The sequence below is a fragment of the Condylura cristata genome, unplaced genomic scaffold (genome assembly GCF_000260355.1).
Source record: "Condylura cristata isolate star-nosed mole 26May11 unplaced genomic scaffold, ConCri1.0 scaffold00025, whole genome shotgun sequence".
Classification (NCBI taxonomy): Eukaryota; Metazoa; Chordata; class Mammalia; order Eulipotyphla; family Talpidae; genus Condylura; species Condylura cristata.
This window is the reverse complement of record NW_004567126.1, coordinates 29,915,843-29,942,615: the sequence shown is the minus strand read 5'-3', so window position 1 is coordinate 29,942,615 and position 26,773 is coordinate 29,915,843. Positions and strand designations below refer to the sequence as shown.

At 57.5% G+C, this 26,773-nt stretch overlaps 1 protein-coding gene across 2 annotated transcripts in view; it reads left to right on the top strand.

Annotated features, from left to right (window-relative positions):
* DOT1L (DOT1-like histone H3K79 methyltransferase) overlaps positions 1-26,773 on the top strand; it is a 65,558-nt gene that overhangs the window by 20,728 nt on the left and 18,057 nt on the right. The window contains exons 3-14 of one of the 2 annotated variants that reach the window (XM_012729473.1): positions 3,186-3,260; positions 5,786-5,849; positions 6,756-6,984; positions 8,573-8,667; positions 8,964-9,026; positions 17,069-17,124; positions 19,525-19,604; positions 22,773-22,841; positions 23,502-23,608; positions 25,237-25,278; positions 25,902-26,012; positions 26,157-26,391. In XM_012729473.1, the coding sequence (XP_012584927.1) occupies positions 3,186-3,260; positions 5,786-5,849; positions 6,756-6,984; positions 8,573-8,667; positions 8,964-9,026; positions 17,069-17,124; positions 19,525-19,604; positions 22,773-22,841; positions 23,502-23,608; positions 25,237-25,278; positions 25,902-26,012; positions 26,157-26,391 (1,226 nt within the window). Of the gene's footprint in view, positions 1-3,185; positions 3,261-5,785; positions 5,850-6,755; positions 6,985-8,572; positions 8,668-8,963; positions 9,027-17,068; positions 17,125-19,524; positions 19,605-22,772; positions 22,842-23,501; positions 23,609-25,236; positions 25,279-25,901; positions 26,013-26,156; positions 26,392-26,773 lie in introns of those variants that run through there. The other variant, XM_012729474.1, reaches the window with a different exon arrangement.

The following is a 26,773-nucleotide window of genomic DNA, read 5'->3' as shown; positions in this document are numbered from 1 at the left end:
GTGTCCATAAACTCGTGGGTTTATATCTGGGTTTTCTATTCGAATCCACTGGTCTGTATGTCTATTCTTATTCCAGTACCATGCAGTTTTGATTATTTGCGTCCCTGTGACTCTTCCCCATCCATCTTGGGGCGCATAGTTCTACCTCCTGGAACTGTAAGATGCTCCTCTAGAATCAGCTAGGGGCTCTGGGTCTCCTGGTGAATGTGGTTGCTCCCTTTGTGAGCGGGCTGTCTGCCTTCTGCCGAGTTGGAGTTCGTGGCCACTGCTGGCTGTGCAGCCGCCCCCCGTGAGAGGCAGCGTTACCCCGCATCCAGGCAAGGGGTCTTCTCTCCAGTTCTTTCTTCGATGGCGTCAGTGTTAAGAAACTTTTGCTTTCTTGAGTCACAAAAAAACTTTGTGGTTTTAGTTTTCACATTCAGGTTAATTAATTAACGCAGTGAATTAATTTTTACCTGTATCAGGTAGGGGTTTAAGTGTATGGGGGGCCACGACTCACTCCCCACTTGATGTTCATTTGTTCTACCATGATCGGTGGAAAATACTTTCTTTCTCCATCGAACTGCCTTGATGCTTTTGTCAAAGCCCCATTGTTTAAGTGGTAGTTGGTCTATTTCTGGATTCTGTGCACCTACCATTGCAATATTATTGCTCTTTTTAAAAGGTTACTTTGGCTCTTTCAGGTCCTCTGCCTTGATATGTCACTGCTAAAATCATGTTGTCATTTCCTCACAGAAAGCTGACTAGGCTTTAAATAGGAATTGCATTCAGTTTGCCATTTAGTTTGGGGACAAGGTTTAACAATATTGAGTCTTCTATTCCATGAACATGGGATGTATTTTAAAAATTTATATTGTCTTTATTTTTTCTTAGCTATGTTTTATAATTTTTGATGTAGCAGTCTCAATCTTTTTAATAAAAATTATCACTTTTTGTGCTGGAATGTTACTTTTAAACGGCATTTACGTTTCTTTTAAAATCCTTTGTTGCTAGTGTTATAATTTTTTTAAAAAGCTTTATTTATTTACACATACAAGAACTGGGGTACACTCCAGAGGTGCGGGGGCTGAGAGGATTCACCAGAGACAGTGCATAACAGAACAGGCAGATTGACCAAGGCTCACTCCTGAGGGGGGGCAGAGGGGAGATAGGAGAGGTCTGCTGCACCATGTGGGTCACCTCCCTGACCGGGGATTGAATTCATAGTGCAGCGGCTGTGGGTTGCTTCATAGTGCTGCGCTTTAATCCCCAGTACCACCAGAGAGACCCCTAAATACAGGCTATTTTTGCAAGTTAACCTTGTGTCCTGCAATCTTGTTCAAGTCATGTAAGTCCTAGAAACTTCTATATATGTTCCTTTGGACAGACTATACATTGGATCTGGTGTGGCTGGAGATGTGTCTTCTTTCTAGTTTTTATAGACAGTTCATTGGCACTTTTTGCTTTGTGGAGCTAGCCTGACACCTCAGGTAGTGCTGAGAAGAGGTGGCGGCCCCAGTCGCCTGGCCTGCCCGCATCCGCTGGGAGTGTTCAGTCCTCCTCCCCAGCTTGGTGTTAGCTGCAGGGCTCACGTGTGTCTTGAGTCTGTCTCCTGACAGACACGTGTGTGCTGCTGAACAGAGAGCTTACCAGAAAGCACTCCCCAGGCTTAAAGCTCTGTCAGGGAAGGCAGTGAGGTGGTGATCATCACAGACACCCTTGGGGCTGAGGATGAGGGAGAGGTGACCTTGGGATGTGGGGAGAGACACTGGGGACTTGAGTATGGATGGAAATTACAGACCTCTGAGCCATGGGTGCTGGCTGTTTGGGACCATAGAGGTGAATGTTGGATGAAGAAAATTGCCAGCTGGGGTTGCAGCTGTCAGTGGAAGTAGCTGCTTCCTGCTGGAAGGAGGCCTCTTGGGGTGACACAGCGCAGCAGACACCCTGCTCTGTCTCAGTCTCCTCTGCCTCCAGGCAGACCCACAGGGCGCCGCAGGCAGGGCCAGGAGGGTGCTGTACTGCTGAGAGCGCAGCTCTCAGGGAGGCCTGGCTCGGTCCTGGTCTGGGTTCCTGGGATTTTGCCTGACTAAGGACTGCCTTTTGTCAGGTGCATTTTCAGCATTTGTTGAAATTATCCGGCTGCCTCTTTCCCTTTACTCTGTTCACAGTGAATGGCGGTGATTGCTATTAGAAGATGAAGCAACTTGCCATTCCTGGGATACCTCCACTAGGTTGAGATGTACTGCAAAATTTATTTTAATAGCATATTAAAGTATTTTGTGTCTCTGTAATGGGTTGGTTTGTAGATCTCCTTTCTTGTAGTGACTGTCTTTGTAAGGCCTTGTGTTTGCAGGTTTTGGTATCTTGGTAATCCTAGTTACCGTTTCTCTCATAAAATGGACAAAGTTTTGGTAGTGTTGAATTCCCTGGGAGGGCCGTATCATTTTGGTGGGGTTCAGTTTGGTAGGATAGAATACCCAGGAAAATCTCTCGCATCGGCTGTTTTCTCTGTGGGAAAGAGTTTTGCTTGGATGTGAGGTCTTCTGTGGCCCACAGAAGTTCATCCTTGTGTGTCCCAGTAATTTGTGTCTCCAAAGAGCACGTTTATGACCTCTGAGTTGTCGGCCATGTTGGCACACTATCTTTCCTGTATGCCCTGGCTTCCTCTTCGCCTCTGTGGGCCCTGTGGTGTAAAGGATGATGCTCCCCGTCACTATTCTTCTCAGACTGTAACAGTGCCCGTGAGGCCTTCAGCGGGGTGGTTGATGTTTGTTTCTGTCTCTCATCTGTGAGTTACTGTTCCACATTTTTATCTTGTAGCATTTGTTGAAGAAGCCCATGTTTGTTTTGGGATTAGTTAATCTGTCAAGTAATCGTTTCTTTAGTTTCGTTGGATAAGTAACTTTCCAGGCTTCTCACTTGAGCCAGTTATTTACTCTGGCCCTGTCACTTGTAATTCCTTTCAGCCCCAAAGAATCAACTGTGCTCAAACTTGAGGCAGCATGAAATATGTAGCATTCACCACAGCTTCGGCATAGCTTTACAGCACTTGTTTTGATGGAATGCTCTTTTCCATGTTTCTCATTGAGTGATGAGGATGTTTTGATTTTATACTTGAGAGTAAACAGTGGTTAAGAAAGTGGAGAGTGAAAAATGGAGAATTAGTCATAATCTTCATTGCTTTTGCTGCTTTTGTATTTCAGATGGGTCTGTGAAGAAATCCCAGATCTCAAGCTTGCGATGGAGAATTATGTTTTAATCGACTACGATACCAAAAGGTGAGTGGAACCCTGTCTGCTCCCATAGCGCCACCAGGGACAGGCTCAGTTCTTTGTGGGAACACAACCTGTAAGTGGTGCTTCTTTGAGGGCACATGCTGATCTGGAATTCCCTTTATAGTGGGCCATAGCCTCTGTGTAGTTATTTTTGTAGGAACTGTTTATCCAGCATTGGCAGAGGCTGTCAGGGTGAGGACAGGGCTGGAAGTGCCCGCTGCAGAGACTGGAATGAGTGTGTGTGAAGCTGGTAGCTGCTGTTGTCATGGTGGGCAGCTGCCAGGGCCTTCTCGTCCTGCCTGGAACTGCTGGGCTGGCCAGACCTGTCCTGCAAGCCTCGGACTCTGGCTTGGATTTCAGCTCAGTTGGGAAGTAACTGTGTCTAACCCTTTGGCTGCTCCTAGCAGTTTCCTGCAGGCGTAGCCGGGGCTTGAGAGGAGAGTCCGTGGGTGGAGTAGGGGAGGCCATTTCTGGAATGCCTGCCTGGGAGTTTTGTTTTTCTGGAGAATGAGAGTTGACATTCCCTGCTTATGCCTGTTTTGGCTCTTGGCAGACTTCCCTGAGGGCTGTGATATCTGTGGGCTGGCTGACTTGTTCTTGACAGGCATGCCACACCAGGCGCCTGGCCTACATAGTACCAGGCCCAGTCCTGGACTTGGTGTCGCTGTTGCATTTGCAACACCGCTGATTGGTTGGCAACTCTAGCTTTGCCAGCCCCGATCCTGCCCTATTCCCCTTTAATAATCATTCCCTGGGGCCTGAAAGAGAAGGGAGCCATGGTCACTTTCGTCAGAAGTTGGCACCCTGGAGTGTCAGGTGGCCCTCCCTTGTGGGTGCTTGTAGTCACCGACCCTCCACGTGGTCTGTGAAGCCACCACACTTTCGGTTGTTGTGCCTGCCCTAGAGAGCCAGTGTTCTCAAGGTGCTTTTGCTACAAGGCTCTTACAGGTGGGTGTTTGATGTTCTCCTCCATGGTCGGTCAGTCAGCTTAGAAAAGACAGGAAGGAGGTTGGAGGAGGGAAATGTCAGTTTGGTGGTGTCCACCATGGGGTGGTGTGATCTGGGGTCGGGGGTGTACAGAGTGTCCTTACTTTGTCCTAGACAAGGTGGGGCAGGGCCACCTGTTATGGCTGGAATCCCGGCAGGCAAGGGTGTCGGGATGGACGTTGGGCAGCCCAGGTTCTGAGCTTCTGGTCTGCTGATCCTCGTTGGGAAAGTCTCTCCTGGAGGCATCCAGAGACCTTGAGTGTTCCTAGTCACTGAGGTGAAAGAGAGATGGAAAGTCGAAGGCAAGGACATAAAATTGCTGGTCACTTCATGGATCAGGAGATCAGGCTGCAGCAGAGCTCAGCAGGCCCGGGCGAGGGCTCCTGCCCGCTGCCTGCAGGTCTCTATGGGGGTTAGTTGGTCTGGCACGAGGTACAGCTCATGTCCATGCCGTAGTCACTAGCGCGCTCTGGTGTGGGTTGTCTGGTTGTCGTGAGCACCACCCCTCCCCCGTGACCTACCTGTGTCAGCATTCACCAGGTGGGGCGCCCCTCTCAGCTTCGCTTGCTTTTTTCAGCTGCCTCTCCCGCAGCTGCTGGTGTGGCTGGTCTTGGCGGAGTTCCTTCTGTTGCTAAGGGAAAGTGTGCAGTGGCACGTGCACAGCTCTCCGGGGACTCAGGCCGTGGACGGGGATGGGCGGGTCTGGATCCTCACGGGGGTCTCGCCGGCCAGCCAGTGTCCTCAGGTGTCTCCTGGGGTCTTGCTGAGGGGAGGGCCCGGCTGCCGTGCACGTTGGTGGTGTGGAAAGAGCCCAGTGCCGCTCCTTTCCGTGTAGGGCCCCGGGGCTGCCCTTTCCCGCAGCCAGGGCTTCTCCCTAATTCGCCTTCCAGCACTGCTAACGTCAGGACCAGGTCATTCTCTGGGGGTCCATCCTGGCCACTGTGGGGTGTGAAGAGCAATCTTGCTCCCACTGACTTGAGGCCAGGAGCACTTCCACAAATGTTGCCCACTGTCCTCTTGAGGGGGAACCCCACTGAGGAGTGATACCTCAGTCACAATGATCACATCTGGAGAACCGCATTTCACTAAGACTTTACCTGCTGCAACCCCCGCCGCCCGCCCCTGCTAGCCACTCGGCACGTAGCTCTGTGTCCTCGGAAGCTTGGTGAGCAGAAGGGACAGACGTGAATGAGACCCCTTTCCCCGAGTCACCTGGAGCCTTCCCACGGCTCCCGACAGGTGGGCCTTCCGCCGGCGGGGCTCTCTGGACTCGCGGACCCAAGTGTCACGGCGTCCTCCGGAGGTGCTCCCGGCGGTGGAAGGGGGTAGATTCCAGACGACTGCGCACTGCGTTCACCCTGGCGTGTGTGTGGGGTGGGTGACGCAGCAGCCTGGGCCCGCTTTGTGACGGCCAGGGGCCCGTGCTGCCTGCGCCTGAACCCCCAGCCGGCTCGTGCCCTGCGACGGCTGCCTTCTCCTGGTGCCTCCCCACCGCAGGGGCCTGTCTGACTGGCAACGACAGTGCCTTCCTTGCCTTTCAGCTTTGAAAGCATGCAGAGGCTCTGCGACAAGTACAACCGGGCCATCGACAGCATCCACCAGCTGGTAGGTGGCCCTTGTCCTCCACTTGGTTCTCCGAGGCTGGCCCCCACCGGGGTGGTGACCTCTGTTGCGCTCTGTCACCTGGGTGGTGTCAGTGTGCTGCTTCCAGACCCTCTGGGAACCCGGGACCCAGATAGCGCCCCAGACACGGGATGTGCAAATGGGGCTGGGAACAGACCCCCAGTGGAGCGCTCAGTGGCCCGTGACCTGGTGGTGAGGGCGCATCCTGGCAGGCCCTGTGCTCGCTGTACCTTTCTGGAGGGCCTTGACTGGCTGACCTGGTTCACCCTAGGGTGACTTGGGGCCCTCATGTCTACCTTCAGTGGGTGCCCTTTCCCTGGGCGGAGGCAAGTAGCAGTTAGACCTTTGGGAGCTTTTGCCTTTCAGCCAGTCGCCCTGGGAGGGTCCTTCAGTCTGTGTGGGCACCCTGAGTATGCAGTGGCCCTCTGGCCGTGGCACAGTGGGCTGAGAGTGGAGATAGCACTCTGTAGACAGGGCAGGACCCTGGTGAGAGGCTGGGCGGGTGGGTGAGCCCTCTGCATGGAGCCCTGGAACGTGCTGGCCGGGCTGCACAGCGCCGTTCATGGTCATTCCTTATGGCCAAGAAGAGGCCACTGCGCAGTAAGGAGTCGGGCTTCTGTGTCGGGCACGGCCGGGAGGGTCCGCCGGCGTCAGCTGCGGCACCCAGTCCTCCGCCTTGCCTAGGGCTCTTCCTCGGGGCCGCCACTGCTGTCACAGGCTGCAGGAGCTGCAGTGCAGGAGGGGAGGGTGTGGGCGACCGGTCTCCTGGGTCCAGCACAGGCTGCAGGGGCGCCCAGCTCGCGACCCTTGCTGGGTCGTAGCAGCGTGGTGTGCAGGTCTGGGAGGACGGCACCTGTGTGACGTGTCCCGATGCTTTCTTCACACCAGTGGAAGGGAACCACCCAGCCCATGAAGCTCAACACGCGGCCGTCCAACGGGCTGCTGCGGCACATCCTGCAGCAGGTCTACAACCACTCGGTGACAGACCCCGAGAAGCTCAACAACTACGAGCCCTTCTCCCCCGAGGTGTACGGGGAGACTTCTTTCGACCTCGTGGCACAGATGATTGATGAGATCAAGATGACTGAGGACGACCTGTTTGTGGACCTGGGCAGTGGTGAGTGGGGCCACGTGTGCACTCGCGCCAGCCTCTTTCTCACGGTTGTCCCTGTCGTGGATGCCTCTGCGCTTCCTTGGAGAAGAGTCCAAGGGAAGATGGTGAGGTTGCCAGAGCACTCAACAGCTGGCTCTGGTGGTGCCCCTGCCCTCGCCTGTACCCTGGCTCTCCTGTTGTGCCAGCCCATGACAAGACTGCTGGCCTACCTGGGCTCAGTCCTAGAGCTTGCTACTCCCCAGCCTGCCGGCCACTCCTCAGCCTGCCGGCCACTCCCCAGCCTGCCGGCCACCCCACCATGCCCTGAAGCCTCACAGGTGCTGTCAGAGCTGCTCCCTCTGTTCAGAAGGCCCTGTGCCCTGCTCCCAGAGACCCCGCTCCCTCAGTGCTTGGGATGAGTCCCTTGCTCTTGCAGAGGTAGTTCCGGGAGCTACCACTCTCCCACCCTCCTGCTCTCGGCAGTGCAGTCAGCCAGCTCCCTGAGTGACTAAGGCACCCTGTACCAGAGCGAGGCCCCTGAAGGCTGGGCCCGCCCCTAGCCAGGCCTCAAAGCTGGCAGGGGCACCTGCAGGAAGAACAGCAGGAGCGCACTAGCTCGCTGGCTCTGTGTCGCAGTCAGGGTGAGGGCCGATGGTGCAGGCGGCTGCCAGGCTGCCCACTGCCTTTGGAGCCTGAGCGGAAACCCCGCTTGCCTGGCTTTCTACCCTGTGCAGAACTTGTCCTGGCGCAGGAGCCTTGTGCTTACAGGTCTGGAAATGCTGTCTCAACACCTGTTCCCAAAATGGGCCCTGTGGGTAGAGAGGAAGATTGCATGGTGATGCTGTCCACTTTTCTGAAGCTTTTTATGCATGCAGCCCACTTTTCAATGAGGGTGCATATAATTCAAAAGTCAGTTACGTAGAAAGCTATGTGACTTTTATCTCTGTATTAACAAAGGCTTAACGTTCAAGTGCTAGCGTTAACCTCTCGTCCCACGTTGACCTCTGTGTTTTAAAGTAAGCTTTTAAAAATTATCTGACTGCATTTTATTCAAGATAAAGAATCAGATGTCTCATACCATGTTACCTGACGTACAAGGAGAGCTTCCTGGTGCCTCAGCGTCTGATGTGTGTGTGCCAGGTGCTGCCTCTGGTTTCTGAGCTTGAGGACCTGCTGGTCAGGTGCCACGTGACCATGGCACATGGTGCCTGTCACCAGATGACCATGCTCTGAAGGGTTTCCCGCTCCCTCTCAGGTGCCACAGTAGGCCCCAGGTGTCAGGCAGTGTTGTTGAGGCACTTTCAGATTGGGCCAGCTCACCGTAGACAGTGACCTCCCAGTGACCTGAGTCTCACGGCGTCATGTCTACATGTGAGCAGTTAGACTCCCTAGCACTGCAGTCCTTTGACCAGGAATGGACTCTGTTGTCAGGAGCATGGAGTGGGCCAAGGATACTGAAGTGCCCTGGTGTGGGCCCAGCTCACGATCTGGGTCGTTTATGTAGCTGCCTGTTGACCCCTGTGGCCACTGTGTTCCTGGTCCAGGCCTCAGCACTGGTGTGGGCCTCCCCTTCTGTCACATTGTCTGAGGCACCCTCTCCCTCTCTCTCAAGGTGTGGGCCAGGTTGTGCTACAGGTTGCCGCGGCCACCAACTGCAAACATCACTATGGCGTCGAGAAAGCTGACATCCCAGCCAAGTACGCGGAGGTGAGTGTGCCAGGGTGCTGGGATGTGTGTGCACGCATGCAGCGCGGCAGAAAGGAGAGTCCGGTGCTGTTCTGTTTCCAGAAGGCCAGCATGCTTAGTGGTCCTGCCGACAAAGGGCGGCTCAGTCTCCCCCATGGTAGCATGGAAGTCCAAGGGGCTTTTTGGGGTGATGGGCTGTGGGTGGAGGAGGGGCCACTGGGGTGGGGGTGAGGACTGCAGGGGCATTCGGAAGGCCCCTCCCTTGCCTCCTGGCTGCCTAGCTTTCTGACCGGCTGTCCGGCTTCTTCTCCTTGCAGACCATGGACCGAGAGTTCAGGAAGTGGATGAAATGGTATGGAAAAAAGCATGCAGAATACACAGTGAGTGCCATCGCTCCATGCCCCTGTGGCTAATGTTCGCCAGCCCCAGTCCCCTGCACCCCTCTGACCCGCCGTGCTTCTCCCATGGGCCCTTTCCCCTAGGGCCTGTCCCTGTGGAACAACGTGTATGGCACACAGGCCATGCATGAGCCTGGCCCCAGCCGGGAGTGCGGCATGGGGTGGACGAAGGCCACTCAGCCCCTGCAGGGGCGCTGTGCTGGAAGCTCCCTTCCTTCCCTTGCACCTCTTGCCCGCGGTCATGTTCCCTCTCCTCTCAGGGGCTCTCCCGGGGAGTCCAGCTCCTGCTGCCCTTCGCTCTTGAGGGACACTTGCGTTGGGCACTTTTCCTTTTCTGGTACACCCGGTTGATGCTTGCGCAGTGCCCACCACAGGTGGGCCACATTTGGGGCTCTCGAGGCGGTGTTCCCCTAGCCTTGGGCACAAGTGGTAGCTGGAGTGGAGGAGGCAGGAAGTGGCAGGAGCGACCTCTGACGCCTCTGTGGGCCAGGGCGGACAGAAAGGGGAAGCTTTCAGGAAGCCGCAGGTTAACCTAGGCAACTTCCAAAAGTAGTGCAGCTCTGCAGTCTTCCAGACTCCTTCCTGCTCTAGGCCACTTCTTTAACACCACGGCCCGCTGTTGTGCAGACCTGAGCTGGTGGTCCCCTGAGTAGGGCACTCTTGTTCATGTGGACTCGAGCTGGTGGCCACCTCCCCATGCCTGTGACGGTGTTGGCCACTTGCATTTCCTTGCCTCCTGTGCTTAAAAACAACCAGAAACCTTGGTGTCTTGACACTTTGGAGGTTCCACGGCCCTGGCATGGCCTCATGCCCCAGCCCTGGCAGTAACACTCATTTAAACACAGGTCTGCTCTGGCAGCTGGAGGACTGCCGCCTCCCGTGGGCCTCAGCCTTTGTCTACTGCCTTCGTCGTCAGGAGGAGCGCGCGTGCGGACAGGGAGCTTGTGAAGGGACGTCGTTGGGGCTGCGGGCCTGACGGGCTGCTCCCTCCCTGTGGGCGCCTTAGTCTGTGTCCTCGTTTGTGGGACTTGAGGGGCTGCTCCTGCGGGAGCTCCCGTGTGCTCCCCAGGACTGCGTGCACCTCCTGCGTGGCCTGAGCTGCCCCTCAGGTGGCCTGCCTTCCTGGGGCCAGCCCGTGACAGTTCCTTTTCTGGCCAGACGCGGGCTTGGGGCCAGCGCCCCTGGCTCCCGCTTGCCATGCAGCCTCACTCGCTCGGCCTCGGCTTTCCGCTGAGGCTCTTGGGCTGCAGTCCTGGACTCTCCACTCCTGCGTTTCCTCTTCCTCCCTGGGGTTCTGCACCCACGTCTCACATGCACTTCCATGTTTGGAGGCCTTTGTTGACCTCTGCCCGTTTCTTGGATTGCCTGGAAACACAGCTGCTGCGCTTTCTCCACCCGCCAGACGACTGCTCGTGACCAGAGCGCTATCTAGACACCCTTGGCCTTTCTTTCTCATCTCCATCCATTAGGTGCCGCCACCTGGCAGGCCAGGCCGACCTGCGCTTTGTCCTGCAGAATTCTTGACACCTGGTCACCATGCAAGAACGCCATCCTGCGGGACATGGACTGTCCATCTGGAACTGATGTTCTCTGTGGTGTGAGGGAGATAGGCTAAGTCAGGTAGTTGTAGGCTGCGGATGGATTTCTAGAGAGGAAAGAAAAGGTTTCTGTTGATTGGAGCACCCCAATAATTTCTTTTGTGGATGGTGCTTTTGGTGTTGTATTTTTTTTTTAAAGATGTATTTATTCATGCAGACAGAGGTGCAGGGGGTAAGAGGCTTCCCCAGAGACAGAGTGGGGAGCAGAACAGGCAGATCAATGAAGCACACTGAGGGGAGCAGCAGGCGGGTCAGGAGAGGTCTGCCACGCCATGTGGTCACCTCCGGGGCAGGCGGGGATCGAACTCCTGCGGAAGTGGCTTCAGCTTCTTAGTGCTGCGCGTTAACCCGCTGCACCACCAGGGAGGGCTCCTGGTGACCTAAGTTTGCTTCATAATATCTTTTGGGAGTTTTATAACTTGACATTTTTCATTTAGGCCTGAAATCGGTTTAAAGTTAGTTTTGTGACAGGTATTAGTCTGTGTCCATAATCTTTCTTTCCCTGTGGGTGTCCAGGTGTCCAGTTGTCCCCGCGCAGTCCGCAGCAGAGGCTGCCTCTGCCTTGACTTGCCTCCGCGCCTTGTGGAAGGCCAGCTGGCGGTGTTTGCGTGGCCGCTGGAGGCGCTCTGTCCCTTTGGCTTGTCTTTCCTCTGCCAGCACTATACACCTGGACTCTCGTTTCCCAGGCAGCTTTGGCGTCGGGTAGTGTCCGTCCTCTGCTTTGTTTTCCTGCACGTCGTCTGGGTCTTTCTCCCGTGACTGCAGTCAGCTTGCTGATATCTATGAAACTGCTTGCTGACAGCAGGTTTAGCTGGATTCAATTCGCCCCTTATGGTGACAATCACTTACATTTTGATAGTGTCAAGGCTTCCTGTCCATGAGCGTGAAACCTCCCTCCAGCTGCTCCTGTCTTGTCACCTTTCTTTGAGATGTTCCTCACATACGTGGTGCACATGCTTTGTGAGTTTTACACCTACGTGTTTCATCTTTGCATGCTAGCAGAAACGGTATAATTTAATTTCAAACTCTGCTTGTTCATTGCTGATCTATAGAAAAACAGTGTTCCATGTGTGCATCCTGTCTCATTTCATAGTGATACCTTTATCCTGTGACTTCCTTTGGTTGCTTAATAGGCCGATTCAGATTTTGACACAGATGCTTGTGTCGTCATGAGCAGCAAGCGTTCCTTCTTCCTTCCCGGTCTGCACACCTGCCTCATCCCTCCGTGTAAAAATGACCCCAGTGACTGTGCCAGCACCTGGTGGGATGTGCCCTCTGGGTTTGTGGCATTACTGTGACGTTCCCACAGCGATGCACCACGCGTCGGTGTGTTTCCAGGCACATTCGTGTTTGCGAGACTTGCATTTCCTCGCCTTGTCTCGGCACAGCGGCGGGCCTCCCGGCCTGGTTCGCTCTTCGTGGGGGGCCCTGTGTTTCACTGGGGAGCACGATGCCGGCTGTAGCATTGTGCGTGTTCTTTTTTTGTTTTGTTTTGTTTTGTTTAGAAAATTAATTCATTATTTTCCCTTGACGTTGTTGGCTTTCCTTTCTCAGCTGCAGCCCCGTAGAATTGCGTGTTCTCTCCTAGGCTGCAGCGTCCCTTCTGGTCTAGCTTGCTAGGTTTTGCTGAGTGCTTGTTTCTTACGTTGGGGCGGGCACCAGTCTGCTCCTCCTGGCTTCCTGATGTCAGGGTGTGTCTGTGGCATTGGCTTCTGCAGTGGGGTGAGTCCATTTAGATGTTCCTTTAGTTTGTTTCACAGTGTTGGATCTTAGTGGGGTCTGGCTTTGTCCAGGGTCTACCCCTGTGTCTGTCAGGGCTACTGGTCTGTGCTTCCTTTCTCGGGATTGCCCAGTTTTGGTGCCAGGTGCAGCTGGCTTTGCAGAGTGAGGGACAGGACTTGCATGTCCTGGGTGTTCACCGCTCTGTCCCTTTTCTTGGTGGAACTTCTTACGTAATTCCCTGTCTCTTCCTCTTGTCCTCTACACCCGAAGTTCTTGGAGTTTGTCACTCAGGCCACACCCACACGTGGAGTCAGTCCATTTGGGCTTTGCTTCCAGGGCACTCCTTCCCACCAGTGGTCCGTGCCCCTGGCGCAGCTGACAGTCCAGGAAGGTCTGTCTTTTCAAAACTGAGACCTCTTAACTTCCTCAAACACTTACTTCTCAGTGAAGAATACTTCCAGTTATGGGTTGGCGAGTGAAGCAGTTCCAGGCACGTGCTATTGAAGTGCTTGTGGCCTGGCTGCTAGAGTAGCCCCACTGGGTTCCCATTGGCCTCACGTGCTTATTGGGGCACAGATTTAACATCTGGTGCCAGCCTCTTGGAGGCTGGTGTAGTCTCCATCCTGGGTTGATCATTTCTCCTGGTCACCACCAGGGGGTCAGTGATACCTATGACTTGGCCATGGGAAGGGCTCCTTGCTTGGGAACCAGCTCGTTCATTTTTAAAAAAATATCCATACAGAACTGGGGTACAGGCCAGAGGTGCAGGGGGTGTAGAGAGGATCCACCAGAGACGGGGGAGCAGAACAGGCAGATTGGCGAAGTGCACTGCTGAGGGGAGCAGCAGGGAGACAGGAGAGGTCTGCTGCGCCCTGTGGGTCTCCTCCCTGGCCGGCGACTGGACTCATGCTGAAGCGGCTGCGGCCAGCCCCACAGTGCTGTGCTTTAGCTCATCATGCTATCAGGGAGGATCCAGGAAACCGGCTCACTCTTTGGGCCTTCTGTACTTTAGGGTCTCATGGCCCGGCCCTTCCACAGTGGCTGGGAACAGCTCTCAGGTAAAGGGGCTCTGCTGGCTTCAGCCTTGGCTGTGACAGGTGTCTGAACCCAGCTGGCCTGGGACGCCTCATACTTGATCTCAGCTCTTGGGTTCTGTTAGTCATCGCCCTGCACCAGGAGGGGGAGCTGGAGTCTGGGCCTGGCTGCTTGATGCCCAGACTGGCAGGAATGTGTATCCTAGTTCCTGCCTGTGGTTTGACGAGGTGCCTGATGGCAAGCTGAATCCTGCCTCCTGTTACTCAAGAACTGAAGAGGAACCCTAGCCAACAATTGCCTAAAAATAGCCAGCTGTACTTTTCCAGGTCCCAGAGCCTGCTTGTAGAGACCAAGAGCCCCCCACGCCCACCCCGGTGCCCACCAGGTCCCCTGCCCTACCCCCTGGAGGCTCCTTTGTTCCTTTTCTCCCCACACCCAGCCTCATGGCTTTAGCCTCACAGGCGCTCCTGACCAGCCTCGGCTGCTTCTTCCCAGGCCTGTGCCACCTGCCCCGGGGGCCGGGCTCTTCCCGCTGCCCTGCCCCTGCCCCGCCACTGCCCCTCGCCTGTGCCTTGTTCCTCAGGTGCCCCTCTACCCTGAGCTGCGCCGCCTGCTCCCCTGTAGCGGTCAGGGCTCCCTGCGCCTTCACAGCGTGCAGCCTTCCTGCTCAGGGCACACTTGTCTGTTGTGGCTTCTGCTCGCTCGGCACAAAGCGGGTCTTACCTGGCAGGTCTCAGACGCTGGAGGTCACGCCAAGGTGGCCTTGGTGCCAGGCAGGGAAGGTGCTGGTGCCGCTGTGGCCCTGCCTCCATAGGACACTTTCCCTTTTCCCACCTTCTTGGCTGCTTGTGGGCTACAAGCTGCCCCCAGAGGCTGGCCACACCCCCGTGGCCTAGCACTGCCCACTGGTTGTGGGGAAGGCGCATGGTGCCCATGTGGGGCCTTCTGAGGACTGGCACTTAACATGCTCTGGGCTCAGCCCCTGCTGCGGGCTTATATCAGTCAGCATATGGTTTGTGGTGCTCACGGTCCAGTGCAGGGCAGCAGAAGTCCAGGCTCAGGAGCCTTGGCTCCTCTCAGGGCTTCTCAGCAGCTTTTGCCTACCAGGTGGTGGTTCCAGCTCCTTGACTGGTTCGAGATGAGCCGGCTTCAGTCTCCCCGATGAGGGCTTGCTTCCTGGAGAGCTCCCTCTCCCCTCCGTCTGGAGGACATGTGGCCTGGGGGCAGGGGCAGGGGTCATCCAGGAAATACCTGATGAGGCAGGGCCATGGGGACAGCTGTGCTGTTGGCCCAAGACCAGAGTGTCTCATGGCCTCCCTGTGGAGTGGCTGACCTCAGGCCCGCATCCTGTGTCTTCCCTCCTTTCCCCTCAGGCAGTTCTCCACAGGTAGGGTCTTGTTCTGCTGGGTCCAGTCATGGGTCCTGGGCAGGGAGTCGGGACTAGAAGGCCAGGCTAACGCTGGTGCACCGTTGACTCGCATGTAGGCTGGCTTCAACCGCCACGCTCCTGGGCTGGCTTCTTGGCCTGCCTGTGCTGAGAACAGCCGTGGTGAGCAAGGAGGCGAGTTTCAGGACAGGGGCCGTTTCCTTGCCTCCACGAAGCCAAAGCCAGGCAGTGGCGCAGTGGCCTGAAGCAGAATGACTTCGACAGGAAACTTGGAAGGCAAGAGAGAGGCCAGTCACATCGGGGAGGACCTCTTCTGGGGTCATCAGGACCTTACCCCAGCTGCAGAAGACTTGGAGAACCCCCCAGAACTGAGTGGATGGCCAGCCTCGCCACTCTGACTTTTTTTTTTTTTTTTTAAAGATTTATTTATTTTTGCATACAGAACTGGGGTACAGGCCAGAGGCTCAGGGGCGGTGAGAGGCTTCACCAGAGACAGAGTGGGGAGCAGAACAGGCAGATCGAGGAAGTACACTGCTGAGGGGAGCAGCGGGCGGGTCAGGAGAGGTCTGCCACGCCATGTGGTCACCTCCGGAGCAGGCGGGAATCGAACTCATGCGGAAGCGGCTTTAGATTCTCAGTGCTGTGCTTTAACCCGCTGCGCCACCAGGGAGGGCCACTCTGGCTTTTTTTAGGGAAAGGACGGGGCAACACGAGCAAAGGGGAAAGCGTGCAGGTGTGTCTGGTGCCCAGCGTGGGCTTCCAGAGCTCTTCCCCCGGGGCTGCGCATTGCTTCCTCCCGCAATGAGCCAACACGGCCTGTAGGCAGGCTGGTCTCCGGAGGCTCACAGGGGTTCAGTGCCTAGGGTGCTCACTGGGGGCGGCCATGTAGGCGTCTCTGCCTGGTGGGGCCCAGATCCAGAGCAGGTGCTGGGTGTGGACCATGTGTTTGCACAGATGGGTTAGGGCCGGGAGCCCTGTTAATGAGGTGGCAGGAAGCCCTCAAAACCCAATAGCCAGACAATAGTCGAGGGGCTGCCTGGCTGCCAGCCTTCCCGAAGATACCACACCTGTGGTGGTTCCCCTGCTTCCACAGTTGCTTGGTGGCAGGCCGGAGGCTTCAGTACCGTGGGACAGGCTCCTCTTCCTTTGCATCCTGAGAGGTGCTCTGAGCAGGCTCTGGGCCCCGCTTGCGCTGTGAGGAGGTGGGGGGGTTACTCCTGGTGTCCGAGCACCACTTCCCCGCCCTGGCTGTGCCTGTGCTGGGCCGTTCTCATCAGGGGATACTCGCGCAGTGTGGCCTCGTGTGTCTGACTGGTCTCCCCGAGCATCACGTGTTCAAGGCTCCTCCCTGGTAGCAAGTGTTGGAGCGGCCCCCTTTCGTGTGTGAATGACACCCCGGCGTACATCGTTTGTCCATTTATTCATTCATGACACTCGAGCTGTATGCGCTGTCTCGTGGTTGGGAGTTGTGCTGTTGCGGACGTGTATTTTCCGTTCTCTCGGCCAGACGTCGAGGAGTGGTGCTGATGGCCTTTGTGAAGAATTATAAAACCAGACTTCTGTTTGTGTATATTATGCTCTGGGCAAGCGGCTTAATAAGAACTATGTCCCTTGAACAGATTTGACCCTGAGGAGAATGCCATTCGTCTGTTACTAACATAACCGAGTAGGTGCTGGGGTTGCTGGGGCAGCGTTGTTCTTAGGAAATGAGGCAGGGGAACCCGAGGTCAGGCGGCCACTGTCGAGAGCCCTCCTGTCCTGCGGCGTTGTGCTGCCGGAGGCGACCACGTGGTGTGTCGCCTGGGCGGTGTGTGCTCCCAGTGCTGCTGCAGGCCTGAGGGGCCTCCCCATCTTCACCTGCTGCTCCAGAGCAGCCTCCTGGCTGGGTGCTGACCACACCTTGGGGGCGCCCTGCTGGCCGCCACTGGTCATCTGTGTGGATGTGGTGCCATGTCCTTCTGGAGGCTTCTCCAGTGTGGCTCAAGTGCTCTTAGCCCTCTTTGCTCCCTGGTCCCTGTGTCTTGCCCCCAGGATGACTCTGGAGCTCCGGGCCTCTCCCAGCAGAGAAGTGGCCACAGGTGTGGTGTGGGAGCTTCTGATCTGTTGTTCCAGTTGGTCCCCCACCGTCCCTTCCTCCCCGTAGAGCTGCCATGGTGTTACCTTGTCCTTCCCACCTCAGCAACTTTGCTCATTTCATCTTTTTGCCGGGTGGGGCAGGGTGGAGGGCAGAGATGCCCAGTGAGACCCGCTGAATAAGCGCTGTACACATTGTCTTCTTGCAGCTGGAAAGAGGCGATTTTCTCTCAGAAGAGTGGAGAGAGCGGATCGCAAACACAAGGTATGTCTAGGGCGAGTGGGCACGTGGGTGGGGGCAGCACAGCACAGGAGGAAGGTTGCCAGAGGACCCTGAGGGGGCCTTGGTGGTCAGCCTGGCTTCTTTGCAGCACAGAGCTGGAGGCAGTGGAGGGTCCTGCTTTCCCCCGGGTCCCTCAGGGAGTCTCTGGGCCTGCTGCCCGGGGGACATGGTGTGGGCCAGGCTCCTGTGACCAGTGAGTGACAAGGTGCTCTCTCCATGCTGTGGCCCCTCCCCCCGCTCGGTCTGGCACCTGGGTGGTTCTCCTGGTGCCCTGTGGTAGCCTCTCCTCTCGCTCACGCCCTGCGCTGGCTGGCCACTGAGCTCCCCCACAGCAGTGGCCGTCTCTACCCTTGAGGCCAGGCCCCCCACCTGGACTGTCCATTGAGCCTGGAGTGTGCTACAGGGCCCTTCCCTGCTCACTTGGGGGTGTTCACAGAGTAGGGGTGCTCATATGGGGTGGGGTGCCTGCATAGGGGGTATTCACACTGGGGTTCTCCCATGGGCTAGAGGTACCCTCAAGTTTTGGGACCCCTATGCAGGAGTGCTTGCACAGGGGTGCTCACACAGGTGCTCATGTGAGGTGGCGATGCTCCTGTTGCTTACGTGGGGGTGCCCTCATGGTGCTCACATCGGGTAAGGTTCTTCTTATGGGACACTTACCATCGACCCTCCTGAGGCTGGGGGCACCCACACTTGGGGGTACCTCAGCGGGTGGGGCTCCCGCAGCGCGGTGCTCATGGGTGAGTGCCTCTGCAGGCCTCCCTGCTCTGCGTTCACCTTGCGCGCGGCTGCGTGCTCTGTCTGCACGGGATTCTCGGGGCAGGAAAAGAGCGAGCGCCCAGCGTCTAGGTGTGTTCCGTCTGCTGCTGCCCTAGGATGTCTTGGCCTCGTCTTTCTTCTCTTGCCAGGAGCACGTCCCCTGCGAATTTCTCACCCAGTCAGACCCACTGTGCCCTTTGACCAGGTCTTCCCCTTCCCTTGAGAGGACTCCTCTCACCCCATCGAGGGGGCCCCGGGTGGCGCCTCTGCCGTGGGCGGCCAGGCCGCGGGCAGCCAGTCGCCACCCTGGCCAGCGGCACGCAGGGTGTGCACGTGCCCTTGCCCGTGGGCTCTCCTTGACCACTGTCTGCCTGACTGCAAGTTGCCCAGGCCCCACCCTGTGCACTGAGGGCCCTCTTCTGGGGTCGCCATGGCCAGGCCTGGGAGACGGGAGGGCGGCCCAGCTGCTCTGTTTGCTTTGCTTCACCTGCCTCAGGTTGCCTCTGACGCTGCGTGCCTCAGAGCCTCCTGCTCCAGCCAGTCTTGGGGCTTTTCCTGGCTCACACCTTCTCACGGCCACTGTCCCCCGAGACTCTGGGCCCACTCAAGGTGTCATGTGGGTGCGGGCTGCCCTGGGACCTGGCCAGGTGAGCTCGGTGGACTGCAGGAGAGTGCCAGTCCTCTTCAGCGCGTCTGTCCCGGGGGCCTTGCTTCGTCCTGTCTGTTGCACTGTCAGGCCTCTTCCGCCCCCTGTGCCTGCTGCTGTGAGAGCTTCCGGTCACAGTCAGAAGAGGCAGTGACCGTCGCTCTGCAGACCTGCCCTCCAGGCTCAGCTCTGCCCCTCAGAGGTCTAGACACTTGGGAGGGACCTGAGCCCCACGGCACGATGCCCAGGGTAGCCTGGCTCCTCTTAGTGTCACATGCACCGGCTGCATGGTTGTTTCCCGAGGCTAGCCCTCAGAGAATTCGTTTCAGTTGGCAAGAACCAGGCCAGGATGGGTGGGGGTGAGGGAGCAGGAAGTGGGTGGGCAGTGGTGGCTCCATGGTGCAGAGCAGTAGCCCCTGACTACCCTGGCAAGCCGCAGTCGACGAGGTGCCTGACGCAGTTTGGTGGCAGACGTGGAAAGGGAGAGAAAACCGTCCAGGCGCTTGGCTGTGGCCAGTGGTGGTCTCTGCTCACACGTGGCTCTCCCCAGGCACCGTGCCTTCCCGCCCGGGTGTCTGGCCGTCGCTACTTCAGGATATCCAAGGGCAGATGGGCGCCGCCAGCCCGTCGATGCAGGAAGTGGGGTGGGGAGGGGCAGCAGGACCTGGGGCCACCTTGGCCAGCACATGGCCATCTTGGCTCTTTGTAGTTGCCATGAGAAATTTCTGAATTGTTGAGGCGGCAGCAGGCTGGGCAGCCTGTCATGCTCTGCGGGGCCAGGGACTGTCCCAGGTGGGCAGAGGTGGGAGCAGCAGAGCCGCGGCGACGGCCGGGGGGGGCGGCGGTGTGGGCGCAGGTGGCAAGTGGCAGCTAGGCCTGCCGGCACCGTGCTGGCAGAGGCGCGCGGGCGTGTGTGTGTTGCAACTCGGTGTGCTGCACTGGCACTTCACTTACTGAACTGGAATATTGTTTTGCAGTGTTATATTTGTGAATAACTTTGCCTTTGGTCCTGAGGTGGATCACCAGCTGAAGGAGCGATTCGCAAACATGAAGGAAGGTAATGTGCCCTCTGTCATCCGCCCGCGCGGCGTGGCTGCGTGCTTCTCGGGAGCGCTGGCACCATCGGTGGTGTATCTGATGAGGCGGCCCCAGGCAGGGGCTCCTTCTCACGCGGCGGGGCGACCCTCCACACTAACTGGGGCTGGTGGAGCCAGGTTGCACCCATCTGCTCAGGCACCTGGGTGGGGTGGCCGGATGAACAGGTGAGTACCTGTGGCCCAGGAGGGTACTCACTGTCCAGGCCGGCCCCTGGGCGCATGGTCTTTCTGGTTGGGACGCCCACTGCCCTCTTCCTTCTGCCTCAGCACCAGTGTGGCCTGGATGGGCATCGGGCCAGGCCAGGGGTGGGACCGCCTTCCTGTGTGGAGTCTCAGCCATGGCCCTGGTTACCCAGCTGCCCGGCCCCTGGTGCGACTTGCAAGCCACAGTTCTCGTTGTCCCCTACAGACTTCTTATGGCTAGGGAGGCTTTGTTTCGTTGCCGTGAAAGCCCTCCGTTTGGAATTGAGCTGCTGCTTATCGTGACACGGGTCCTTCTGTTGGGATTTGGCCCGAACCTTGGGGGCGGGTAGGGGATGGGGGGTGCTTAGTATTGAAAATCCTGCCACTGCCCAGCCAGGCCGGGCAGGCAGAGGGCTCAGGGTTGAGCTCCTTCGTGTGACCTTGAACCACCCCAGCCCAACTTTCCTCTCTGAGAACCCCATGGTCCCCTGTTGGGTCAGCCTCCGAGCCCCTCAGAGCCTGGGGGCGGGGGGGGGGTGCTGCTCTGTTACCTTCCCTAAAGACAGGGTGGAAGCCATGAAGCTCAGGGTGCTCGGGGTGAAGCGGCTCTAGGCCCAGTGACGTGTGAGCTCACTCCTTGTTCTGTCCTGGACCCACTGCATCCCACGCACTCAGAAAGCCAGACAGACACGAGCACATTGCTAGAATGTTCTAGTTCTACTTGAACACCCATCCCAGATTTTGTAACCACCGTTGGGTCCCCTGTGTGGGGTTGTGACTCAGTTCCGGGAAAGGGAAGCCCCAAGAGCTGACCTCTCCTAGCACAGGCTGCTGGACCCTGTTTCGGGTGCTGCGGGCAGACCCCAAACCTCACGTGTCTGTTCCCGTGTTGCTCAGCAGTGCTCTCCACTCCCCCGCCTGTCTTCCCCCTTCTCCCTGGGGAAGGTCAGGATCTCCCAGAGGGCAGTAAGGCCTGGGGTCACCAGACCCACTCCGCTGAGATCTGGGCCTTCACCGAACATGAAGCCCTGGTCAGGAACGTGGAAACGAGTCTACTGCTGTGCATTCCAGCTGCCAGCCAAGGGCTGGGCCCACGGTGCCCGCTGCCTGGGCTGTGTGCTCGCCTCCACTGCGTGGCTGGGTGCTGCCTGGAGTGGACAACACTCCAGAGGATGGTGACGTCAAGGGGGCATCAAAGCTGAAGGACTTCTCAGATCAGCCCTGAGCAAATGAGGGCCCAAAAACAACGTGTAGAGGCTGCAGAAAGAAGTGTCCTCACAGCTCATACCTGACGCCTGCCTGCCTCTGGTGTGCAGGGGATGGGCCCTGTGTCCCTCAGCGTGGCCTTGGCCCGTGTATACCCTGGGGTCAGCGCCCCATGCCTGGGTGCTCTGGTTCCTGCATGTTCAGGGGAGCCCACAGGTGTCTGCCTACTTCCTGAGTATGTCCCCTGGCATAGGGGGGTCACCTCCCTTTAGCAGGCTCCAGAACATGTCCTTCCTCCCCGTTAGAGTGGCTTCCAGAGCCTACTGCTGTCATTCTAAATTTCAGGCAAGCCTAAACCTACATCTGCCCCAGGGGCTCCTGGGTGGGGAAGGCCTCTCTGCCTGGTCCCAGCTTTTGAACATACTTCAAGTAAGTGCCAGAGTTGAAGTCGCATGCAGCGCAGACCCAGGGAGTTTCCAGCTGTCGCAGCGCGAGTGTGAGCACTGGGAGCGGAGCGCACATGCGTGCCGCTGGGGGCGCGTCCTCCCTGTTTCAGGAGAAGGTGTCGCGCGCTCCGCCCTGACCGTGTCCCATCTCTAGGGTCAGGCCCCCGGAATGCTGCCTTTGGCTACTTCTTTCTGCAGCCTCTACACGTTGTTTTTGGGCCCTCAGTTGCTCAGGGCTGATCTGAGAAGTCCTTCAGCTTTGATGCCCCCTTGACGTCACCATCCCCTGGAGTGTTGTCCACTCTGGCTGCACCTCCACAGCGAGCTGACCTTCCCCTTCCATGTCCTGCTGGGGAGCCGGCTGGGTGGAACCGTCTGCCTGGCCTGTGGTCGCTCACTGTGTGGCCCTTCAGTGGCGCCCTAGTGGTGCAGACATGGCGGGTGGTGGTCGGGTCAGAGCACGCAGTGAGCCTGAGGGTTCTGTGCCTGCCACGACGCCTGGAGCCCTCCAGCTGCGGCCCTGCCTGCTCTGGCCCCAGCAGCCCAGCCGGGGGCCCTCTCCCTCCCCCAGTGGGGATGGCGAAGGAGCCAGCGTGGATGCTGGGGCCCGGGGGCATTCCCAGCGCAGGGGTTCTCATGGGCGTGTGTGTGCCACCGAGGTGGCTTCACCCAGTTCTTCCAATTTAAATGTAATCTCTGTCGGTTCTTAGATTTGGTCTTTTTCTCCTTACCCGGAGAGGTTTGGCTCCTACCAGCGTTCATCTTTTGCTGCCCCAGTGCTTTCTTGCGCGCACACGACACAGTCCTGCCACGTGCCAAGCTGCGCTGCCAGCAGACTCGGCGTGCAGGAAGAGCGCTCTCAGTTGCGTGCTGAGGGGCTATCTGGCTTTGGCTGGGGGTGCGGCTCCTCCCTTTCAGGCGGCGCCCTGAGTGCTGCTTGTGTCTGTCAGCACCAGCATCGACGGGGGCCGGCTGCCCCCGCCTCTGCCTGGCACTGCTGCCCGGGCAGCCAGCCGTGTCTGGGCGTAGGGAGCCCGCGGCGGGCATGCTGCGTCGCCTCACGGCCATGGGCGGCGGCGCCTTGGGTGTGTGGCAGAGGAGAGCGACGTGCAGTTGTCCCGAGTTTTGCTTCTACTTGAGGAAACACAGGACCCAGAAGTCCTGCACTCCTCTGCGCGCTGTGCGCTCGTTTCTGTTTCTGTAGCTTTTCCTTTCTTCCATTCAAATTGCATTTTCATTTTGTGGCCACAGATACTTCCCCGTGAGTGGTGATAATCGGGTTTTCTGTTTCAGGTGGCAGAATTGTGTCCTCAAAGCCCTTTGCCCCGCTAAACTTCAGAATCAACAGCAGGAACTTGAGTGGTAAGAAACTGGCATTGCTGTTACTGCGGTGTAGCTTGGAGCGTCGGGCGCGAGTGGTGCAGAGTCCCCCCTTTACACCCCTGAGGGCGCCGGGAGCATCGCTGCCCCGACCTAGTGCTAAGAGAAGAACGTCCTGGTGTGACACGGCTGTCCCAGATGTTGCCTAGTGCCCCAGGGTAGGAGTGTGACACCTCCGCCACCTACCCGGTGGCAGGTTGTAAAGACAGAGGAGTTTTCACAAAGCTGCTCCCACACCGCTTGGCCTGAGTGGGCAGCGGCCGGTGGTGCAGAGAGGGGGAGCGGCCCTCCTGGGGGCCGAGGTGATGTCTTCCACGAAGGCAGGGGGGAGGCAGGGTCTGTCGTGTGGGGTGCAGCATTCACGGTCTCCCGTGCCAGCTGTCCACCCACCCATTGGCCCGTCGTGACCCGGGATGAGCACCTTGGGTCGACGGGACTGCTGTCGGGCGTGCGCTGCGCCTGGCCGGTGCCTCCTGGCCTGAGCCCAGGCGCCGTGTAGGGGCTGCGCTGCGTCCCCAGCCTGCCTGCCAGCAGCAGCGTGTCGGCCCCTCCTGAGGATGCCCTGATAGGACGCCACAGGAAGCGGCCCTCGCGAGCCTCCCGCTGGCGAAGGCCCGGCCTGACCCCAGCCTCTCTGTGCAGACATCGGCACCATCATGCGCGTGGTGGAGCTGTCGCCGCTGAAGGGCTCCGTGTCCTGGACGGGGAAGCCGGTCTCCTACTACCTGCACACCATTGACCGCACCATAGTGAGTGTCCCTGCCGCGCCCCACTGCGGATGCAAGCTGGGCGGGTGAGGGGCAGGCAGGCGCGGGCTGTTCGCCTGGCTCCCGTTGTGCGCCCGGATCTTGTGTAGGCACACGCGCCCCAGGTGGCACAGCGCCTGTCTTTCTTTTTTCTCAGCAACCATAGAAACGGCTAGTTAGCACTAAGTTCAGGAGGTCGCCGTCCAGCTCGGGGGAAGTTGATAATGTTGGTGCAAGTTTTCTCAGAATATTTATGCAGACAGAACTGGGGTACAGGCCGGAGGTGCAGGGGTGGTGAGAGGCTTCACCATAGTCCAAGTGGGGAGCAGAACAGGAAGACTGACTGAAATCCACTGCTGAGGGCAAGACTGGAGAGGTCTGCTGCGCCTCGTGGGTCACCTCCCAGGCGGGGATCAAACTCGCACCCAAGCTGGCCTGGGCCAGCTTCGCAGGGCTGTACTTTAATCCGCTGCACCACAGGGAGGCCCAGAATACTGTTGCCATTTTGCAGTCAGTAACCTGGAATGCTTGGCATAGGGCAGCTTCACCTTCCTCTACTTCATGTTGCTTAATCTCTTTATACATTTAAGTTTAGTAAGGAGCAAAGGTTCTGAGTGGAAGTTGGCTTTGTCAGAAATGCTTTGAAGTATTTATTCTAAAGTTCTGTGGCACAAAGACACAGACTTGCACACGTAAATGCCCTCAGACCTTGGGGACCTTCTCAGTCAGTACTGGCTTAAAAAAAAAACAAACGTAAGTGCTTCTAGTTGTCTGTATGTCAGGTCCTGAGAGACAGGTTTACAATGTTAGAGCCTTCACTCCAGCAGTCCTCTGGAATCCGGCTAAATAATCAAAATTCTCTACTTGGTGCTAAAAGGGATTTCAAAAAACCAAACTTCATTCTGTATAATCTCTGCCCACTGTGATCTCACTTAAAATGTTATCTTGTTTATTTAAAGTATTTATTTTTAAGATTTCTTGGGTACAGGCCAGGTGTGGGGGATGAGAGGATTCATTCCCCAGAGACAGAGTGGGGAGCAGAACAGGTGGATCTACTGAAATACAATGCTGAGGGGAGCAACAGGGAGACAGGGGAGGTCTGCTGCGCCCTGTGGTTCAGCTCCCTGGCTGGGGATCGAACTTGCGCTGCAGTGGCTGCAGACAGCTTCACAGTGCTACACTTTAACCTGTTGCGCCACCAGAAAGGGCCCTCACTTACAAATTTATTGAAAAGAAAGCACAAAAGCAAATATATCCTAAGGCTAGATGAAATAAGTAAAAATAGAACAAAGAGTTAGCACAGAGTGGTGGGATACATTTAAAAAGGAAATTAGGAAGACAGTTTTGCCAATCATTAGTTCACTCTGTGACTTGGTTTCCAAATCAATAAAAAACGGGCAAGGTAAGACCTACCCTGTAGCGTGGCTGCGACCATACAGGTCATAGAGAACACAGATGGCCTCAAAGGAGAAGGAGAGTTGCATTCCTGTATACTTGTCCACCTGGAAGACGTGAGCTGCCCGTGGCCCACGGGGTCTGGTGAATGGAGGACCAGATGGCCGCTGTGTGTGTCATCAAGTGTTGTATCCAGGACCGACTGCTAATGCGAAGTTTTCTTTTTCCATTTTTAGCTTGAAAACTATTTTTCTAGCCTGAAAAATCCAAAACTCAGGGTAAGAGCGTTTTGCCTTCACTTTATACCATGGGTGCGCTGCTTCATGGACGCTTAGTAGGGTTCCATATGGCGTGCGGGGGTGAGGGCATGGGTGCTGCGGCCCCCTTGGGCCTGCTGTGCTCCTGGCCGGGCCTTGCTTCTTGTGAGCAACATTTGGGAAATAGGTCTCCAGAAATCCTCCGGTGACTGGGCAGTGTGTTTGATGCCTAGGACCGTGGCCTGTGCGTGTTGGGCTGCGCTGCTGCGGCGGCAGCCGCGGGTCACAGGGCTCGGTGGCCGGCTCCTGGCCCTGCAGGGCTCCCTCTCAGGCCGAGCTTCTCCGCGCCTCGGCCTCCTGTTGTCTCGCCCCCGAGGCTGAGAGGATGTCTGTCCAGTGCTTTTCTTTTTGGACACTCAGGCTGGCGTCTCTCACTCTTAAGAATGTAAACATAGACTGTGTGCACAAAACGTGCCATGGTGGGTGCCCAGGCCCCTTGGGACCCTGTACCCTGTCTGATTTTATCTCCTGGTGCATGGTGAGAGGGCTGCTTGGGCTCTTGCTGCAAGATCCGGGGCGTCTGTGCTCACACACAGCAGACACGCACATAGCTCTTTGGGACCCACACGAGGCCCCCTTTCCAGGAGGAACAAGAGGCAGCTCGGCGACGGCAGCAGCGAGAAAGCAAGAGTAACACGACCACGCCCACCAAGGTGCCCGAAAGCAAGGCGGCCATACCCGCGGACACCCCTCTGGTGAGTGCACCCCGCACCCTGCCCGGCCGGCGGGGGTGACGACAGGAGTGTGCGGGGGTCAGTGTGCCAGGCAGGTTCCCTGCTGCCAGTGTGGGTGGGTCCTTCCCAGGACGGGTCACGTGTCACTGTCCCTCTGCCCACTAGGACTCTGGTGGCGAGGAGGAGAAAGCTGGGACGACGTCTGTCAAAAAGCCATCTCCCTCCAAAGCTCGGAAGAAGAAGCTAAACAAGAAAGGCCGGAAGATGGCTGGCCGGAAGCGCGGGCGCCCCAAGAAGATGAGCGCCGCTAACCCTGAGCGCAAGCCCAGGAAGAACCAACCTGCACTGGGCCTCCCGCACGCGCAGGCGGCGCCCCAGACGGCGTCGCCCTCGCCGCAGGGTGAGCCCGCCGCAGCCCGCTTGCTCTCCCGAGCCCCGCCCTCGCTCTGCACTGGGGCTCTCCGACACCCTTGCTCTTCCGTCTATCCCGTGTGACTCACTGGGGTGGCGCTGCAGAGGGCGGAAGCCATGGTGATGCTGTCACTGGCTGCCTGTTGGAGCCTGGGTTCTGCCCTGCTCTGGTCGAGGTGCCCAGGGTTTTCACTCCCGTCTTCTTGAGAGGAGAGTGGGTCCCGGGTCAGCTCCCCTGCACCGCGCGCCTGCCTGGCTCAATAACAAAAGCAGGATACACTGGGCGGGTGACTTGGGGTTAGAACCGCCGGGGGCGGTGTTGGGACGATCCAAGCTGTAAGGAGTCTCACCTTGAAAGTGGTGGGAGTCTT